General features: G+C 42.1%; 1 protein-coding gene across 3 annotated transcripts in view; it reads left to right on the top strand.

Moving 5' to 3' along the window:
- smc3 (structural maintenance of chromosomes 3) overlaps positions 1–22,045 on the top strand; it is a 116,705-nt gene that overhangs the window by 84,676 nt on the left and 9,984 nt on the right. For all 3 annotated transcript variants that reach the window (XM_077606376.1, XM_077606374.1, XM_077606373.1), the window contains 5 exons: positions 11,049–11,200; positions 12,815–12,973; positions 16,442–16,549; positions 17,208–17,316; positions 20,926–21,173. In XM_077606376.1, the coding sequence (XP_077462502.1) occupies positions 11,049–11,200; positions 12,815–12,973; positions 16,442–16,549; positions 17,208–17,316; positions 20,926–21,173 (776 nt within the window). The remainder of the gene's footprint in view (positions 1–11,048; positions 11,201–12,814; positions 12,974–16,441; positions 16,550–17,207; positions 17,317–20,925; positions 21,174–22,045) is intronic.

Raw genomic sequence — 22,045 nt, 5'->3', positions numbered from 1 at the left:
TACACAATGACTGGTGCTGCAACAGTAGGATCATTAACACATTTGGACTGGCCCTCTGAACAATACCAGAGACGCTATCGGATTTATTTTCCTATTTGGCCTTGAAGACTGGGACATTTTAATCTTGTGTTTGGTTCATTGCACCCCTGCTGAGCCCACAAATCATCCCAGTGAAGCGGGCCTTCGCATTGCTCCTTTGGTGACACGCGCGGGGAGAGTGTTTGCCTTTGATGCATGCGGGCATTCCACCGTTGCATGCGTGAGTGTTAGCGAGACATCTGGACGATTGCAGGTGAGGGCGGAGCCCTGGGGCCATCACTATTGCGATGCTATTCAAGCATATAAAAACTGTGCAACCGGAACCTGTTTGAGAACGGAATAATGGCGAAAAGGTTAGTTAAGAGAAAAATTTATTCAGAATGCAGGGTATTTAACCTGCAGTGGACAAACGATTATTTTTTTTGTTAAATGCAAAGAAAAGGCTGTTTTTCTCATCTGTCAAGAGACGGTGGCAGTATTCAAAGAATACAATCTTCGCCGGCACTATGAATCCCGTCACAAAGACAAGTACGATAGCGTGCAAAGCCAAATACGAGCAGACAAACTCTCAAAGCTAAAAGTTGGAATATTATCTCAGCAGACTACATTTCTACGCCAAGCTCAGCTGAACCAGGCATCCGTTCGGGCCAGCTTTCGGGTTGCTAAACTGATAGCAAGCAACGGTAAGCCTTTCACTGACGGAGAGTTTTTTAAGAAATGTATGGATGTTGTCGTGGAGGAAGTGTGTCCCGAGAAGAAAGATGCATTTAATGCCGTAAGTCTGTCGGCGAGTACAATCGCCAGACGCGTTGAAGAAATCGGGAGTAATGTATATGCCCAGCTGCAGCAGAAGACGAAAGAATTTGACTTTTTTTCATTAGCACTGGATGAAAGCACGGACGTGCAAGACACAGCGCAACTGCTCATTTTTATTCGTGGAGTTAGCGCAAACTTTGAGATTTGCGAGGATCTGGCAGCCCTCCAAAGTCTCAAAGGGACTACAACAGGAGAGGATATTTTTGACAAAGTGTGCCAAACCATGGAGAAGTTGGACCTGGACTGGTTAAAGCTAGCTAGCATCACGACTGACGGGGCTCCTAGCATGGTGGCCGAAACTCGCGGTCTAATAATGGGACGCATGAACCGGGAGTTGGAAAAAAGGGGTCTCATCGCCCCGCTACGAGTCCACTGCCAAATTCACCAGCAAGCACTGTGCTGCAAAATTTTGACGTGGGATTCTGTAATGACGGTTGTGGTGTCGTGCATAAACTTCAGAGCAAAGGGAGAAGATTGTGCATGGCACAACAGAAAGTTAATGTTCCATGGCTTTTTTTTTCTATGAAGAACCCAGAGAGAGTTATTTAGTTATTATTTATTTCATAAATAGTGTTATTTATTTCCTGTTTTTTTCTGTGAAGAACTCAGAGAGGGTTATTTAGTTATTATTTATTTCATTAATAGTGTTATTATTTGTTTCCTGACTTTTTTTCTGTAAAGAACCTGGAAAGGGTTATTTGGTTGTGTGGGTTTCTGGAAAACAATTAAAAAAAATTAAGCTCCCCTACGATCGTCACACTTTTTCTGTTACAAACGGACACCGGCCCCCCATCAGAGAAGGGAAAAGTTATGTGGCCCTCACAGGAAAAAGTTTGGGGACCCCTGCTCTAGACCATGTTTATTCTAACATCAAACATGCTTATAGAGCCACACCCCTCCCTCACCTTGCTAGATCCGACCATCTCTGCCTGTCCCTCACCCCCTCATACACCCCACTCCGGAGACTAACAAGGCCACAAATAAAGATAATAAAAACATGGCCGAGGGCGCCTTTTTTCAGCTGCAGGACTGTTTTTCCCCCACCATTTGGGAACTTTTTGAACACCACAACCTCCAGGACTACACGGACACTGTACTTTCCTACATCAAAAACTGCACGGACAACATCACTGTTAATAAACGGATACAGGTTTTTCCTAACCAAAAAGCCTGGATGACCAGTGAGACACAGGCACTCATCAAATGCTGTAATGCCGCCTTCAGGTCAGGGGACAAGGTAAAATACAGCGCTGCCAGAGCAGAGCTGAAGAGAGGCATTAAAAAGGCCAAGGCAGCATATACAAGGAAAATCGAGGAGCACTTAACAGGAAATAAACCAAAGAATATGTGGCAGGGAATACGACACATTACCAATTACAATGACAATAATGTGTTTGTTAACGCAGATGCCTCACTAGCAGAAGAACTGAACCGTTTCTTTGCCCGCTTTGAGACTAACAAATCGGACCCAGTCTCAACACATCCACCACCCTGCAGCAGTACACTGAAGCTTCAGGAACATGAAGTGAGACAGGTAATGCGGACTGTGAACACCAGGAAGACTGCTGGCCCCGACGGAGTACCTGGGGAGGTGCTCAAAGCCTGTTCTGACCAGCTGACTGGTGTTTTCATAAAGATCTTCAATTGTTCCCTGCAACAATCTATCATTCCATCCTGCCTGAAATCTGCCACCATTATCCCTGTCCCTAAAAAGCCAACCATTGACAGCCTGAATGATTATAGGCCTGTTGCACTCACGCCTGTGATCATGAAGTGCTTTGAAAAGTTGGTCGCCCGCCATATCAGGGATAGAATCCCTCCCTCATTTGACCCTCACCAGTTTGCTTATAGAGCAAATAGGTCCACTGAGGACGCCATCGCCGTAGCTCTACACACAGCACTGAGCCACCTGGAGCACCATGGGAACTATGTGAGGATGTTTTTCTTTGACTATAACTCAGCCTTCAACGCTATAATACCGGACATTCTGGCTGACAAACTCTCCCACCTTGGACTATCCTCTTCCATCTGCTGCTGGATAAAGAACTTCTTAACCAACCGTCCACAAACTGTCAGACTTGGTCCCCACCTCTTCCTCCATTAAAGAAATAATCCTGGAGTTTCGCAAACGCAACACAGATCTGCCCCACTCCTCATAAATGGACTATGCGTAGACCGGGTCCAGTCCTTCTTCTTCCCGTCACACACATCACCTGTGGAGAAAGTGGAGAAACTTTTAGACTTGGTCCCCACCTCTCTTCCTTCATTACACTGAGCATTGGCTCCCCTCAAGGCTGTGTACTGAGTCTTCTTCTGCACTCCCTATACACATACGACTCTACACCGACCCACCAGTCTAACTCCATCATCAAATTTGCAGATGACACCACTGTGGTCGGACTCATCTCAGGAGGGGATGAGTCGGCCTTCAGAGATGAGGTCAACAAACTGTCTTTGTGTTGCTTGGTGAACAATCTCACACTGAACACCACGAAAACTAAAGAAATCATCCTGGACCTTCGCAAACACAGCACAGATCTGGCCCCACTCCTCATGAATGGAGTATGCATAGACAGGGTCCAGTCCTTCAAATTCCTGGGGCTCCACGTGACGGATAAGCTCTCCTGGTCTACCAACACCACGGCATTGTTAAGAAGGCTCAGAAATGACTCCATTTCCTGAGGGTACTCAGGAGGAACAACTTGGACACTAAGTTTCTGGTAACCTTCTATAGATAGAGCCAATGTGGAGAGCATCCTGGCATAGTGCATTACAGTGTGGTACACTGGAAGCACGGCAGCAGACAAAAAGACCATGCAGAGAGTAATCAACACTGCCCAGAAGATCATCGGCTGCTCTCTGCCCTCACTGGATGACATTGCCAGCCCTCGCTACCTCAGCAGAACATTGTCAGGGACCCATACCACCCTGGTCACAACCTGTTCCAGCTGCTGCCCTCTGGCGAACGCTACTGGTCTCACAAAGCATGGACAAATAGACTTAAGAACAGTTTTTCCTACAGCCATCAGGACTCTGAACTTGCGGTAGCACGACACACAGTCCCTTCTGTGTAATAACTTCGGGGTCAGGTAACATGAAAGACGTTGGGCGGTGATCTGCCTTCTGCTGGCTGACTGAAGGTAAGTGAGGAGACAGAGGTGTTAAGTGATCCGTTGTTTGCTGGCATCTGCAAAAAAAAAATTCTGCAGTCGCCGGGATTTGGTTGCGCTCGGGGAGAGATGCGATGTATCCATCACGGCAGATTGCCAACGAGTCTGAAATGAACCACCGGGATCTCCGTGGGTAGTTATAATATCTTAGATTAGGCAATTTAGGCATTTTTTAGTATTTACATTAATGTGATTCTTATATTTTTATATTACTTATTTTGTTAACTTATTTATTTTTACTTTGTGGAGTAGCACCACCAATTTTGTCATACGCAGCTGGGTATGATGACAATTAGGCTTTTGATGACAAAGCCTATGTCTGATTATTATATATAGTTCTAATATATAGTTTGCAGTCTAGCTTTGAATGCTCTGTTGACGCCAATCTAGCAGCTGGAGTTCTTCTGTCAATCCACCAGGTATGACGGCGAGCACACTAATTCGGTGTTCGCCGTCATTCCATTTCATCCCGTATTCAGGAAATTTCTTGGTTGCAGTAGCAAGACAGACACAAGACACACAAGACATTGTAGACCTAGGTAAGAAACTGGAGACATACACAGGAAGTCCACAAGGTGGGGACCTTCTGCAGACTGAGACTGAGGTTACCACACAGTCCCTCAGTAGTCTGGAGGTTTTAAAGATCATTTCCTTGCCTAGATCCTCCTAAACTGTCCTATCACATAATCAGCAGCAGAGAGGCCGGTGGGGGGGGCTTCAAAGCACACAAGCAGCCCAGCAAGCACCGGCTGCTCCTCCATCTGACCGGGGAGAGATCTCATGCTTCCTTAACAATGTTGGAATGCTCGGTCTGGAGTGTTGCCTCTTCTCCCGGCACTATCGTCCACTGCTTACAGCTGATCCTGTGTGCATGACAGCGGAGGTACGGCTGAACGGCTCCAAAGACGTCTAGGACTAGCACAAAGAAACCAAGCCACGTGACGGGTGGGGCTGAGTCGCAAAGGCCGCAGAACAACAAAGCAAAAAGCACAAAGTACAGAGCAAAGCAAAGTACAGTGGTACCTCGAGATACGAGCTTAATCCGTTCCGGGACTGAGCTCGTATGACAAGATTCTCGTAACTCGAGCGGAAGTTTCCCATTGAAATGAATGGGAAACAAATTAATTTGTTCCAACTCTCTGAAAAAAACACCAAAAACAGGATATTGGATTGAAAAAAATGTTTTATTTCTTATAATTCGCCATATATTGACAACGTAATAAATAACGAGTGGTTTAATAGAAATAGTGTTTAATCTAACTAAAATTGGGCGGATTTCGCCGAGGGGAGGGGGGCTTCGGGTATTTTTTTTTCCACACAACGCACTCGTAAACGGAACAAACACTCCACCCTCACATTCGCTATCGATGGGCTGTTTGCTGTCGTACTATTCCCTTCAAAATATTCCGAAAATGATGCACACAAATGTCCTAACAATCGGATAACGCACGACCACTTGCCAACGAGCAGCAGTCTTTTATCAGGGATCACGCCGCTGCTCATGGGAGCTTCGGGGGCACTGGCTAGCGGCTCCTTTTAGCTTGTAGCATCTGTGTTCGCATCCCCTCGAACGGCGCCTATGATAGAGTGCCATTGCCTGTCGGCGTTGTGTGCACGAGTATACTTCATTACCCAGAAAGCTCTCTTTTCCCCGCGCATGCGCGTTGTGCGTTTCCTGGTCTGAATAACTCATCCGGTGCTCGTAAATATTGTTATACACGAAAGATATGTAAAAAAAATGCCATAGCCACCTGGCTTGGTCGCATCACGAAATTTTGACCGCATCACGGGCGAATTATTTCATCGAAATTTCCCCCGTAAGACGAGCATTTTGTATGATGAGCGGTCGTATGACGAGGTACCACTGTATATGGGAAATCATTAAGAAATACCAAAATGCAATAAAAAAAAAGACAGAAAAGCAGCAAAAACACAAAACAAGCAAGAGCGGACGGAGTTACTGCTACCGGCTGCCACTTGAGCAGCACCATCTTGGTTGCAGTAGCAAAAACAGATACAGACACAAGAAAAAGACGTTGTAGAGTTGGATTAAACTGGAACCACACACAGGAAGTCTTCCACAAGATGGGGAACTTCTACAGACTGTGACCGAGATTGAAAATATGCAAAGTCACTCTTTACAGTTTATCCGCACAGTCACTCAGTAGTCTGGAGCTGAAGAATCAACACTAACAGAGTACAACCCCTCAACTGCTTTTCCTGGTAAGCGCCAACAGCTCTTCTATCTTATCAGGGAGGGATCTCACTTCTGCTGCGTATTGTTCACAGCTAATCCCATGTGTATGACAGCGTAGGCATGGCTGAATGGTTCCAAAAAAGAAGTAGCAGAAAGAAGCCAGGCTAAAGAACAAAGAAAGTTGTAAAACATTGAAGTAAAAAGTATAAAGTACAGAGTTAAGTAAACGTGAATGTGTTAAGAAATATTAAAATGTAATTGTTGGAATAATGATGCTGAGAAATAATCCAGCCTGGAAAAGGGATTCTCGCCGTGCACGGTCACTCCAGATATTGAACCGCAGCGTCTGGATTCCTTATCGGTGTGTTGACCCCGGCTACTCGAAGGACCAAATGTTGGAATAATGATTAAAACCTTTTGAATCATTATTAGTAATATTTAATTAAAATAGGAAAACATCTTTCAACATAACTGCTTACACTTGCAAGGAGGTACCTTGTGACGTCGTCTTAGTCCACAAGGCATTCTGAATTGCAGTAACTGAATCATTGTATTTAATCGCGACACTCGAAAAACAAGTTATGTAATTAGTACAATAACACCCTAGATCAGGGGTCTCAAACTTGCGGCCCGCGGGCCAACTGCGGCCCTCGGGACGATAATTTGCGGCCCCCGTCTTAATATGAAAGATTAATGTTCGTGGGCCCGCAAAATTGATATGAATGACACTTGTGTTCGGAGCAATGTTCCCTCTAAGCTGCGCGCGTGCGCAATTGCGCACTACTCTCGTCTTCTCTGCGCAGTAACAATCATATGGCGCGCAGTAAAAAAAAAATCGTTTTTTTTTTTTTTTTTTTTTTTTTTTTTTTTTTTTTTTTTTTTTTTTTTTACCCCTTTCCCCATGATGGCGCCGTTTAAGTGGCAGCCAGTGGCAGTAGCTCTGTCCACTCATGTTTTTCGTGTTTTACAGCATGTTTTACATGAAAAATTAGAGGGAACATTGACATGCACCTGCTTGTGGCAGGTGTGATACTGGTGTGCCCATAGCGAGCAATGATGATGTCGTGACCGGATGATTCGCCTAAAGACGTTTCGCCGACGGACGTTTGACAGACGGACAGGTCGTACTAGTATTTGTTAGTTTAATGATTAAATACAAATACTAGTATTTGTATTTAATCATTAAACGCTGTTTTCAGCTGGATTTGACCGAATTTGAGAGCATTTTGAGCCGTTTGGCGAATGGACGTCTATAGACGTTTTTTTGCCTCCATCGCGATATCATCCAGTATTTGTATTTAATCATTAAATGCTGTTTTAGGATGGATTTGACCCGATTGCTGTCATTTTACGGCTCGGTTCTGCTACATCTGCCTGCCCAAGAGTGCTTATTCCCGGACTGCCATGCCCGCCCAAGAGTGCTTATTCCCGGGCTGCCATTGATGGTAGACGAACATTGATTTTTACTATAATTTGGACAACACCGGCGGCGGGCCGGATTAAAAATCCTAACGGGCCGTATATGGCCCGCGGGCCGAGGTTGAAAAACTTGTACACACACGATCCGGCGGGGCGAGCGTTCGAATCCCGTTTCGGCGAAACCTCCGTTCGGCCGAATGAACGTTCGGTGGAAGGTCCATTCGGCGACCTGCCCGTCTGTCAAACGTCCGTCGGCGAAACGTCTTTAGGCGAATCATCCGAGTACCGATGATGTCGCTCACACTGGTACTCAGTGCGCTCAGGGAGGTTGTCTTTCTGCTCAGACCAACAAAAAATTAGAGGAAACTTTGGTTCGGAGCTGAATGAACCAATCACGGTGAGGTATACGGCTCTGGAGGGCGGGACATCGGCCGGGCTATCCAGTGCCTCGCTCACTCACTCATTCATTCCTCCAATCAGCTGGGCGGAGGAGAAGCCGTGAGGCCGATCACTCCGCTCGGCGCGCACACTCCTCCGCTGCTCTCAGCATAGAACTGAATGAGGCGCTATGATCCGTGATCCAGCCTGTGTCAGTGTCTGTAGCCATCTCCGCGATTGAAACGGAGAGCGAAAGTGCACATGCGCCTCAAACCCGCGCGACTGAATGTGAAAGATCAACCCGAGACTCATTCCAAGTGGAAAAACATATTACAGAGCCCCAGAGATGTCTCTTTCAAAGCCTGCCGTGAAGAGAAAGGTCGGTGATGAGCACAGACAGTTTCAAGAAAAGTGGGGAGTGCAATATTTCTTTGTTGAACACAGGGGCACCCCGACGTGTCCCATTTACACTGAATAAGTTGCGGTGCACAAGGAATACAATTTGAAACGTAATTGTACTACGAGACATGCTGAGGAGTACGAAAAATACCAGGGAGATGAGAGAGCCAACCAGGTTGCCAGTCTTAAAACACGTCTTCTGAGGCAACAGGATTTCTTCAAGAAGGCTACCAAAGACAGTAATGCAGCAGTCAAAGCTAGCTACGCCGTTTGTGAGTTGATTGATCCTGTGCTAAGTGATCCCAAATGGCTCATGGACTTGGCTTTTCTTGTTGATATCACACATGAGCTTAATGTACTGAACAAGAAGCTACAAGGCCAGGGGCAACTTGTCAGTGCTGCCTATGACAACGTGAGAGCATTCTGCACTAAACTTGTGTTATGGAAAGCCCAGCTCTCTCAGACAAACCTTTGCCATTTCCCAGCATGCAAGGCTCTCGTGGATGCAGGCACACCATTCAGTGGTGAGAAGTATGTTGAGGCCATTTCGAAGCTACAGGAGGAATTTGATCACAGATTTGCAGACTTCAAGACACACAAAGCCACATTTCAAATTTTTGCGGACCCCTTCTCCTTTGATGTGCAAGATGCCCCTCCTGAGCTTCAAATGGAGCTCATTGACCTGCAGTGCAACTCTGGACTCAAAGCCAAGTTCAGGGAGGTGAGTGGAGAAGCAGACAAGCTTGGGCAATTTTTGAGAGTTGAACCCCAGCTTCCCTGAACTTTCCCGAAGGTTCAAGCGGACCATGTGCCTTTTTGGGAGCACATACTTGTGTGAGAAGCTCTTCTCCACCTTGAACTTCAATAAGTCCAAGTACAGGTCCAGACTTACTGATGAGCATCTTCAAGCTCTACTGAGGGTCTCCACTGCTTCCTCCCTCAAGCCAAATGTGACTATGTGAGAAGAAGCGCTGCCAGGTCTCTAGCAGCAAGGAGTAGGCAAGAGAAGCCGTGTTCAGAATATTTCATGTTCAATGTTCCATTCAAGTTCAGAAAGTTAAAGGTTAAAGAGCTGTTAATACAGACATTTGAAACGGAATAAAAATAATTCATTTTCTCTACTTAGCCAGCCAGTGTATATCTACTGTATGCTCATTAGTATTATTTGGTTTTGTATTACTGATTGATTTATTTTTTATTCATCTTTAAGTTAATTTATTTAATTCATTATTTTTTGTTAAAAAATAAAGATATTTGATAACGTTGGAATGTTTTATCAGTGCTTTTCTTGTGGAAATCCTGATGCGGCCCAGTCTCACCCAGACTCGGCCTCTAGCGGCCCCCAGGTAAATTGAGTTCGAGACCCCTGCCCTAGATTGTTAGAAAAACAACTGTGTGAGAATAGTCGAAGTAAGCATAAAAGTTGAACAAGGCACCCAAACAACGGTGTGAGGAATTGCATAATATTTTCATTATAAGGTAAACAAAGCATTCTAAAGTAAACCAAGCAGTATTATAATGTAAACAAAGCAGTATTATAATGTAAACAAAGCATCCGTATTTTCAAACAATAATGCGATTATCGCCATCTGGTGCTGGAGTCCCGTCAAAACAGTCCCGTTGTGTTTTGCCGAAAAGCGTCCGAAAACAATGTGTCCTCGAGCTGTGGGGCCTTGAGGAGACGATGGGGAGGAAAAGTGTCTGTGGTCCCATGAATTAATTTATAGCCTTATTACTTATTAAAAATGCTTACAACACATATAGAAACATTCCATAATAAATCTAACAGTAATAAAAACGATAGAAAGGCTGTAAAACACGAAAAACAAAGTGGACAGAGCTACTGCCACCGGCTGCCGCCTGACGGCGCCATCTTGGGTGATAATGTGTGATGGGTGATGAAGATAAGACACTATGAAAACTAATGAATAATAAAAACCTGAGAAATGTTGACAAGCATCTTTATTTTAAAAAAATTGACTTAAAAAACAAAATTTGATGTGTAATATGAAATAAATAAAATTATCAAGTGAAGACATTGTTTTATAGGCATGCAGACTATTTTCATCCTCACAAAAAGAAACAATTTACCTCACGTGGCCACAAAAAAAGGAAAATAACCCAAGAAATTGGATGAACTTAACCCCTCATTCCTAGTGGTTACCACTCGCTTGGTGTCCTTGGAAAAGGATATCTTGCTACATGGGCATACTTATTGCCTACCTTCAACATATCTAGCAACTTCACTTTCATCATGTTTTGTTTTTTATTGGCTTCATTTGATGCCTTAGATGACAGGACACTTAGGAAGAGATTAAAAAACGTTGGAATAGGCTCGGCGTAGTCTTTCTCCACAAGGTTATGTGCGCAATGCGAAATATCCAAAGAAAACAGGAAAGGGCAAGATCACTCCCTGTTTTTGTGGTGTTCAAGTGGTGTAATTGCAGTTTACAGTTATTGACGTTTAGCGAAAGTTTATTATTGTTGACAAAAAATATTTGATGATCATTTGTGTTAGTTTTAATCCCCCAGGTCTAACCTGAAGCAATTCTGTTTACTATTGACTATTAAAACAAATCCTGAAAATTGTATTACAGTACATGTTAGAGTTCCTTAGCCTCCTCTTTTACGCATCAACAATGAAATCGACCAGCTGATGAACCAGATGCAGCAGATTGAGACACAGCAGAGGAAATTCAAAGCCTCCCGTGACAGTATCCTGTCAGAGATGAAGATGCTGAAAGAGAAGAGGCAGCAGTCAGAGAAGACTTTTATGCCAAAGGTAAGGAACTGATACAAAAATGGTCCGATATCCAAGTCAAAATTGTTTCTCAATTAAATCATAATCAACCCTTTTAGGGCAACTGACTATTTGAGAATCAAAGCTTTTATTGGGCAAGTGTCTAACTTGTCAATTTAATAAACAACAATTTACCCATGAAGATCTGGCGTCCACATACAGTGGTACCTCTACATACGAGCTTAATTTGTTCCGGGACTGAGCTCGTATGTAGATCTTCTCGTAACTCGAATGAAACGTTTCCCATTCAAATGAGCTAAAAACAAATTAATTCGTTCTAACCCTCTGAAAAACACCAAAAACAGGATATTGGATTGGAACAAATGTTTTATTTCTTCTAATTCGCCATCTATTAACGAAGTAACACATAACTAGTGGTTTAATAGTAATAAAATGTGTTTAATAGAACTAAAATTAGACGGATTTCGCGGAGGGTACACAGAGTGGGACATAGAGGCAGGCGGGGGACTTTCTGCTGTAACGCACTCTTAACAGAACAAACAAATTTAAATTAACTTGGATTAATATATACAGACACTCAAACATACGTTTAATTCGCCATCTATTAACAAAGTAACACAACTAGTGGTTTAATAGTAATAAAATGTGTTTAATAGAACTAAAATTAGATGGATTTTGTGGAGGGTACAGAGAGTGGGACATAGAGGCAGGCGGGAGGGGGGGACTTTCTGCTGTAACGCACTCTTAACAGAACAAACAAATTTAAATTAACTTGGATTGATGTATACAGACACACTCAAACATGTTTAATGTAACTACACAAAACTGAATTCTAATTTAGTTTTAACTTTTTTTACCTTTGTTCTCCGGGTTGACTCCACCCGGACGTTCAGCGGGAGTTTGTAAAAGGAACACAAAGAGTTGTTTGTTTTTGCCTTCCCTTCAAAATTTTTCGAAAATGACACGCACAAATGTTCTCACAATACGATAACGCGCGACCACTTGCCAGCTTGTCAGGGTGCCTCTTTTCTACAAAATCAGAAAACTCTTGCCACTTCGCTAGCATGTCTTTGATATCCTTTGTAGCCAGGCGACCCCCCTGTTCCACTTACTCCTCGCTACGAGTTCCCGCAACACCTCCAAATGTTCACTCTCCTGGAGCTCGATTAAATCCTGTGTCATCAGTTCTTCGTGGTGCTCGGCGATTAAATAATTCACATCTGCCTCGTTAACCTCCAGCCCCAAGGAATTTCCAAGTGACACGATATCATCCAGTGCTCGTAGATATCTGTTATACACGAAAGAGATGCGGCAAAAAATACAGTGCGCTCTAATGATAAACAGCCTCTCATGTCTTGGCCACCTGGCTTTCTCGCATCTCAAAATTTTTCTCGGATCTAGAGATAATTATTTGCTCGAAATGTTCCTCGTATCTCGAGCTGCTCGTTTGTAGAGGTATCACTGTATTTCATGTTTTGACATAGACAGCCAATCCTGGCAGCGAATGATCAATTCATTGCTAGATTGGCTTTCTATGACTTTCTGTGACAGTTAATGAATGAGTTAAGTGCCCTATAAAGTGTTAAAAAGTCCTTGTTTTTTTATTTATTTATTTATTTTTTTTTTTTTATACAGCAACGGAGTCTTCAGAGTCTGGAAGCCAGCCTTCACGCTATGGAGTCCACCAGAGAGTCACTAAAGGATGAGTTGGGAACAGATTTACTCTCCCAGCTTAGTTTGGAGGACCAGAGACGTGTGGATGATCTTAATGATGAGATCCGTCAGCTTCAGCAGGTGAGAGGGGAGGATGAGGACTAGCTTGAAGTCGCCTTGCTTTAAAAGCCCTTTCCAAGATCAAAATCGATTAATATTAAATTATGTCTGGCTCAAATAGAATGGGTATTTTGTATTTTTTTCTGTTGCCACCGCTGCTACTTTTGGTACATTAAAATGACCTGTGTAGAAAAAGGAGCAGATGCCAGCTGTGTGTGGGAAGTTCCTGTGATAATTTTTCCGTGCCTAGTCTTTCAATTCACACCTAAAAAAAAAACCTCAAGTAGTCCCCATTTGTATTACTCAGCTGCACAGGACAGAGCCTTTGACGCATGCTTCTGCAGTGTTGCCACTATTAGTGTGTGAAATAATGGGCATACTAATAGGGTAAATGTTAAAATTGTCTTTATTAGGGGTGCACTGAACCCAGTTTTATGGCTTACCGTATTTTCTTGCATATATGCCGCAACCTTAAAATTACCTTAAAATTGTTGAATTTAACAATTTCTCGCGTATAAGCCACCCCGTGATTCACAATTTTCACCTTCATATTCATGGTTTTAAGAGGGAATACAAATGTGTTACTTTGAAGGGAAAATAATCGCATGTGGTATTTCTGAGATACTGTATGAATCAAAAGTACATTATTAGGGTTAATATCATAAGGAAGTTAGTAATTCATCCAGTAATGGTTGTTTTCTTACTGCAAAACAGAAACTAACCAACAAATAGTAAATGTTAATTTGCCGACATCAACTGGTTAAAGAGTATAGTAAGACTGTAAGCATTACCCTTTATTCAGTCATCATTTTTTTAGTTACAAATACGGCTTATATGCGACAAAATACGGTAACCCATTTTTTAAAAGCTTGAGCTGACGATCTTGTTACAAGTAATTTTCAGTATCCATCGTTTATATTCCAGGAAGTCACAATCACTCGTACGAATATTCCTCCACCCAATGAGCATAATACCCTGTTAATTGAGAAGCAAGGTGGGCAAACATAAAACAGAAATATTATTGTTGGGATGGATTACTATGATAGCCCTCCAGGCTTCCCTTCCTCTCGTAACCAGCTTCATGTACTTTGTGATCAACCCTGTCTGTCTACCCCATGTGTTAGTTAGTCATTTGTCGGATCATCTGCTTTGTTTGTACCATGCCACGTTCCCACGCCAATTTCCTCGTTACCCCGTGTTTCACGTCAGATTTGATTTTTAAGTCCTTGTTATTTTCTAAAGACTCCTGCCTGAAGTAATTAATGTTTTGTGAAAGTATTCCATTCCACTCGACCATTGACTGATTCCCTGCATTTGGGTCCAACCACATTCCACGAACAAGCTAATCGTAACACCGATCCAGCACAGACATCATAACCAATAAGGTTTCTGCTAAAACAAGCAGTACCAGACAGAAATTAGGTGGCTACACTTAGAAGACACCAGATTGGTGAAAAGCTGATGTTTTGTTTGGTTGGAATGAAATCCTCCACCCACTGCTGCCCTATGTGTAATCTTTTGGCTACTCCTACTGTATATTCTATTGTATTTGGTTGTTACCGAGTGGCATCACTGGTGTATGGCGTCTTCGCACACTTTCAATCGATTTATTGGAAAATGGTAATTACGTTGTGTAGGAAATTGGAACAACACGTACACTGCTAATATAATGCCTCTACTTTTTTCCGTCCAACGAAGTGATGAAATGAATTGTATGTACACACAAATAGAAATTAAGCAGCCAGTAAGTAGTCTTTTTTTCTACTTCCTCAAAACTGCTTTGATCAAGTACCATGGCGTTTGGCCAATGAGTTGTTGTTATTTGAACTAAACTGACGTAAAATATACCATTGTAAGTTGGTTAGGGTTAGGATGCGGGCTAGCTGCCCTAGTCAATGGCATGGGAACCAAAACAAGCTTTTAGCTAACGTTCCTGACAGCATTGCCAAAACCAGTGAAAAATTAGTTTTATTTTCAGATGATAAATTATTAGATTGTCAATCGCCAGGTTTGCTTGTGGAGTTGAGGTTGTAAATTTAAGATATTTACCATCCAGTAGATCCTATGTGAATGAAGCCCAAGATGCATCCCTGCAACAACTGACTTGCCTTATTTGAGTCACCGGGGCTGTGCTATGGTGCGTCAGCCTCTGGTTTGAACTTGTACTATAAAATATAATGTTCTTTGTGACTTTCTTAATCATCTGACCCACTTTCAATTTAGTATTCCGTGATAAATACAATGAGTATACTTTTTACATTGAGGCATATGTCCCCTGCTTAGCGTCTGTATTCTTGTGATGCCATTGGTTTTTAAGAAAGCAGATGGCAACAAATATAAATGACTTTTGGAGTACAATTTTGATAGTTGGGGAGATCCACGTGAATCATGTTTGTTTATTATTGAATACTCATTGTCATGATTCCATCAATTAATTGGTGTGTAAAAAATCATGAAAGTGGGACTGTTTCCTGGAAACCCACTATACAGTAGTTTTGATTGTGTAACCAGCAAGAGTTTTTGTTGACAAACTAGTGCTGTTGACGGGCACATAGCATGCGGGGTGTCCAGCCCTTAATGCTTGCTTTTCCACGTAGCTCGATCTTGGCGTGGGGATCTTCATGTTCCAGAAGGCCTTCCCTCCCCACTTAGGCTTCTTTGTCCTTTAAGATTGCACCTGCCTAATTTCTTTGGCCCTTTTTTTGTTTTACCGCTTTTTGAATAAAATGCTCACTTTTGAATGCTATGGTTGTTTGGGGGATGTGGGGCTAATCTTCAATGGATAATATGATGAGGAGAAAAGTTTTAAATGTCAGAGTATTTCGTGGCTCTTTCAGAAGAACTCAACAATAAATACATACCCATTTTTGTTTCTATATAATTTTGTCGTATGGATGTAGTATTTATTTAATTCTTTTACACACATGCACAGTCTTAAATGCCAAGGTAAGACAAAGGTAGTATTGTATTTACAACTCGTGCAAAATAAAAAGTAAGTGCAGTCAAATTAGCGTGATTAGTTCCCAGCTGACGTTTCGTTAATATTTTTTATGTTTTGTATTCCACTAACGCTAAGTAGTAATTCTAACTTTACGACCATCCAAACAGAAAACTTGAGTTTGCACTTACCATTACACAGTTAGAAATATTGAAAAACAGTGTTGGTTGTATCGACACTCAACCTGAGCTGAGAAGGATGATGTCTAGGAAATGTGTGTATTGGCTGTGGTGTTGTCAAACTGTGCTGTCCTATACTACATGGCATGAATACTACATTGCTTTCATGTGGAATTCCGGCATTATTTGAACCAAGAACGTAGTCATGTGAACATAAAGATGTAATGGGGTGTTTTTTGTTTATCCGATTGTAGCGTCACCATGTAAACTGGCCCTTGGTGTTTTGGGTGAAGACACACAGTAGCTGGTATCTTGCTTGTCAAAGGAAGACCAGTAGCACAAATTAATTTGGGGGTTTTGTAACATCGACAGGACAACCGGCAATTACTGAACGAGAGAATCAAGTTGGAGGGCATCATGACCCGAGTGGAGACGTACCTTAATGAGAATTTGAGGAAACGTCTTGATCAAGTGGAGCAGGTATAGTGTGGCTTACAATGTTCTGTCAGAAGGGGAAATAATGATTTTGTCCCCTCCTGAATTATATTAGCTTCATACACAAATTGACAAGTTGCTTTATAGTCATTCATTCATTTTCTAAACCGCTTATCCTCACAAGGGTCACAGGGGGATCCTGGAGCCTATCCCAGCTGACTTTGGGCACGAGACGGAGGACTTTTTATGATTATGCAAATGGAATATTTTTCGAAATAACTATAAAAATGATGAATGAAAAACAAAGACCCTGCGGCTGAGTGGTTAGCGCGTCAGAGTCACAGTTTTTGCATGGTTTTCCTCCCACATTCCAAAGACATGCATGGTAGGCTGGTTGGACACTAAATTGCCCCTAGGTATGAGTGTGAGCGTGAATGGTTGTCTGTCTCATTGTGCCCTGCAATCAGTTGGCCACCTATTCAGGGTGTCCCCCGCCTCGTGTCCGAAATGTCAGCTGTGATCGGCTCCAGCACCCCCGTTACCCTTGCGAGGATAAGCGGTTTAGAAAATGAATGAATGCATCTTTATTGGAATTCACTTTTGATCTGATCATCACAATAACGCTGGAATAAATTTCACTGGTCATGTAATGCAGAATAGGGGTTTGTATGACAGATTAACTTGTTTTGAACTGCAAACACAGGAGCTAAACGAGTTGCGAGAGACTGAAGGAGGCACTGTACTCACAGCCACAAATTCTGAACTGGATGCAATCAACAAACGAGTCAAAGAGACATTGTCACGATCAGAAGGTATGGTCAATCCAGTTTTCACAGTATGATGAGCTTGAACAAAAATAATGTGGGATCAAAGTTAAACCACTAAAATTTGTTACTTGGAGAAATTTGGTTTAAAACACTACTTTATTGCAATTAAATTTTTCCATATAGTAAATAGTACAATAAATTAATATCCACAAGGTCTTATTCTCCTTAGAAATTTGTCGCAGAAGGTGTTTCATAATTTGGAGTTTCGTGAGTAGAAATGCTTTTTTATGAACTTTTTTTTATAATTAAGATATTTAAAAAACATGATGTACTGATGGCGCAAATTTTGAAGCTGCGAATTGGTGAAGGATCACAATAAACATGCGTACAGTAATCCCTCGATTATCGCGGCTTTAACTATCGTGGCTTCACTACATCGTGTTTTTTTTTCTGGGGGAGATTTTTTTTGTTATTTTTTTTTTTTTAAGTTCATAAAAATGTGAAAATCCACTCTAAAACTTGCAAGCAGAAGCCACTCCCCTGTCCTCCGCTTGCTACTAGAACTCAGCACTGAAGAAAAAAATAATAATAATTTAATTAGGGGTGAGCCTACTTTGCGGATTACTGTCCATGCATGTAAAGACACAACTCAACAAATTAGTAAATATAGTTACTTTTGCTGTAATTGTGTGCCTTTAACAACTTTATAATTTTCCTGGCTCCAAGGCAAAAAGGAACTCACCGCTGGCGTGGCTGCGCCATTGTCCCGGAATAAGTTGAAAAAGTGCCCGGAAAGGGGGCTTCTGGTCGGACGGTCGCGTTCATACTCCGCCGGTGGCCACTAATATGCTCAGGCCAGCTTTTGAGCCTGCCTAGAGCATACCGTTTTCGGGTCGGACTGGTACCATTACCTCTTTTGAACCCGGTTGTAGCTAGCATCTGTCTACAGCCCGCTAATCTCGGCTAATTGAGACCTGGCTTCCTTCTAGCCAATGGGAGGCCAGCGAGGTATTGAGTGATAGCCAATGGAAAGCAACTTGACCACGACAATTAAAAAAAACAATACCGTAATTGTATTCATGTTTTGGTGGTGATTTTTGTATCTTGGGACGTTTTTCCTATCAAGAATCGTAACATAAATTTGGTATGCAGAAGTATTCATAAGTAGAGGTACCACTGTATTTTAGTTTTCTCGTACGATATTTTTCGGACAAAGTCGCACCTCAGTATAAGCCGCAATAGCCAAAAAATGCACAATGAAAGGCAAAAAAAATCAGTCTTACTGAAGTATATACTCTATACCAGGGGTCGGGAACCTTTTTGACGGAGAGAGCCATAAACAATTCATATTTTCTAATGTTATTTCTTGAGAGCCATTCTCAGAATTGAAAAGTAAAATTACATGAAAATGTGTGATCTTTTTGTCCTTTCACCACTTTTAAGTATAAAAAGTCTCGGAATTCTTTTGACAACATTTTTATGACGTTGCTAATAAATGAGTATCAATGATATCATGCATGCAGAAGTGTAATAAAAACAAAATTATGATTAAAGTGGTGGTAGAGGTAGTGTCAACGCCACAATGATGCTCCTATTAGTATGTTCGGGACTCAGCTCTCTCACCATTGATTCTCATATTTTACCTGAGAGCCATATGCACCCATGGAAAGAGCCACATATGGCTCCCGAGCCATAGGTTCCCTACCCCTGCTCTATACAGTAATACCTTGACACACGAGTGTCCCGACATACGAGCAATTTGAGATACGAGTAAAATTTCGAGCAAATATTTACCTTGAGATCTGAGACAAATTTGGATATACGAGCATTCGACACAGCCGCGAGAGGCTGCTTATGAGAACATCATCTCGCCGCAACTCCCTCGCGTAAACGTCTCTATGAGCACTGGGTTGCATTTTTTTCTGTTAAGTTTAGTGTAAGGTTAGATTAAACTTATTTTTGAGTGTGTCTGTAACATAATCCAAGTTCATTTAAATTTGTTTGTTACGAGCGCGTCTCCCCTCCGTGAAATCCGTTTAATTTTAGTACTCTTAAACATCGTAACAACTAGTTATCTATTACTCTGTCAAAAGAAGGCGAATTATAACAAATAAAAATGTTTTTCCATTCCAATATCCTGTTTTTTGTGGGTTTTTTCAGAGGGTTGGAACAAATTAATTTGTTTTTAGTTCATTTCTATGGGAAATTTTGATTTGAGATATGAGTAAATCGACATACAAGCTCAGTTCCGGAACACATTAAGCTCGTATCTCACGGTACCACTGTACTGGAGATTTTTCTATCTGATAAAATTCAAAACAATTTTTTCATATAAATGTTCATATTGTAGGAACATTTTTAATTAAAAAAAACGTGATATCTAGCTTGCCACCTGCCCGAGCGTCCGCTCGCTAATAGAACCTTTTTACAGATACAGTCGTACCTCTACTTATGAAATTAATTGGTTCCAGAACTTTTTCGTAAGATGAAAAAATGTAAGTATAGCAGTACAGTAATCCCTGGACTATCGCGGTTAATATAGATATACATGGCTGCGTTTAACGAAAAACAGCGAAGTCGGATAACCCCCATTATTACTACCACAATACATGTTTTCTCCCCTAAACAGAAATACAGATACACAAGTACAATTAGAGCTGGGCGATATGACAAATATTGTCATCATGATAGAAAAAAATTTATCAGTCGATCAATAATTATCACAATAAGTATCACAAGTTTTTGTTTCAAATTTGAAACTATTGGAGTGGAAAAAATGCACAATACGCTCTGGCTGCAGACAGGAAGCTGTGATAGGCTTCAGCACCCCCTGTGACCCTTGTGAGGATAAGCGGTTTCAAAAATGAATGAATGCCTCTTTATTGGAATTCACTTTTTATCTGATTATTACAATAACGCTGGAATAAATTTCACTGGTCATGTAAAGCAAAATGAAATTAACTGTTACCTTACTTTACAAGAAAAGAGAATATGAAATATGACTTTAAAAAGTACTTTTGTTGTCCTGTTAAGCTATAAAGATAAGACAACTCCCTCTTTACATTATGGAAAGTCTGTTTTCCATATCTCCCTCCTCTACCCCACCTGAATCAAATGATCAACTCAGCAAGCTGTCCAGGAGCTTGATACCGATCCAGATGATTGGATTCAGGTGTGTTGGTGGAGGGAGATATGACCGGACAGGGGCTCTCGAGGACCGGACCTGGCCACCCCTGTTTTATAGCATATGCCTCTATAAACGTATCCTAAAAGAACAACATCAGATTCCCATTCACCTATTGCGGCAGGTCCTGAAACCTATCTACCTAATCTACCACTATATATTCGTTATGACTGTACACAAAAGTACACCCAGAGCCAAATTTGGAAATTATAAACTCATGTTTAGCGCGCCCCCTTATGGTTTAGTGTAAAAAATACTGGTGGAATGCTATATTGGAGTACAAGTCGCAACCCCTGGCCAAACTATTCAAGAAAACTGGCACTTATTGTCTGGATATGTTATTTAAATGATTGTATAAAGGTTTTAAGCAAAAAATACCAATATGGATTGACTAAAACAGTTAATTTGTATTTTAAATTATTGTTGACTATTAACACCTAAGACTAAGAATCACTTATGTGCTCTCCTAGATTTGGACTCTTTGGTTGACAAGACAGAAAGTGAGATCAAGGATCACATTAAGAGTATGGATCGCTGGAAGAACATCGAAAAGGAACAAAACGATGCAATTAACCATGATACCAAGGAGCTGGAGAAGATGACCAACAGGCAGGGCATGCTGCTTAAGAAAAAGGAGGAGTGCATGAAGAAAATCAGAGAGTTGGGCTCACTACCTCAGGAGGCTTTTGAGAAGTATCAGACCCTCACACTCAAACAGGTATATTTTTCTTTTAAAACATCCCTACCGTAAGACATCTAACACACCTTTCAAAATCGACATTGGCTTATTGCCTTCTTGAATTTCAAAGATAATCAATTTTTAAACTCTGATGCAGAAATCTCCTTTTGGAAACGAGGCCCTGAGGCCTTGCCCGCCCAGTCCCTCAGTAATGACTCAGATACAAACCAGTGCTCTCTCTGCTTGCTTCTAAATAAAAAAATAAAATCAGACTTAGGCTTGTCATCATCATTGACTAGACAAAAGCCTAATTGTCATCATACCCAGCTGCGTATGACGAAATTGAAAGTGCTTCTCCACAAAGTGCGCTTTTCTCAGGCAAGAGCCCAACCAAGTGATAGTTTCAGACTTGCTGGCATTCTGCCGTGATGGATACATCGCATCACCTCCCGAGCGCAACCAACTCCCGGCGACTGCGAAAAGGATTGCCTCACCGATGCCAACAAAGAATAAAATGGATCACTTACCTCCCATTGTCTGCTTACTTACCTTCAGTCAGCCAGCAGGAGGCAGATCGCCGCCCAACGTCCTTCATGTTTCCTCACCCCGAAGTTGTTACACAGAGGGGATTGTGTGTCGTGCTACTGCAATTCAGAGTCCTGATGGCTGTGGGAAAGAAGCTGTCCTTAAGCCTCTTTGTCCGTGCTTTGTGAGACCGGTTACGCCTGCCAGAGGGAAGCAGCTGGAACAGGTCGTGACCAGGGTGGTCCAGGTCCCCAACAATGTTCCCGGCTCTGCTGAGGTAACGAGGGCTGGCAATATCTTCCAGTGAGGGCAGAGAGCAGCCGACGATCCTCTGGGCAGTGTTGATCACTCTCTGCATGGCCTTTTTGTCTGCTGCCGTGCTTCCA

The sequence above is a fragment of the Stigmatopora argus genome, chromosome 7, assembly GCF_051989625.1.
Source record: "Stigmatopora argus isolate UIUO_Sarg chromosome 7, RoL_Sarg_1.0, whole genome shotgun sequence".
Classification (NCBI taxonomy): Eukaryota; Metazoa; Chordata; class Actinopteri; order Syngnathiformes; family Syngnathidae; genus Stigmatopora; species Stigmatopora argus.
Note: the sequence above shows the minus strand (reverse complement) of the source record. Positions and strands in the feature narration are given on the sequence as shown.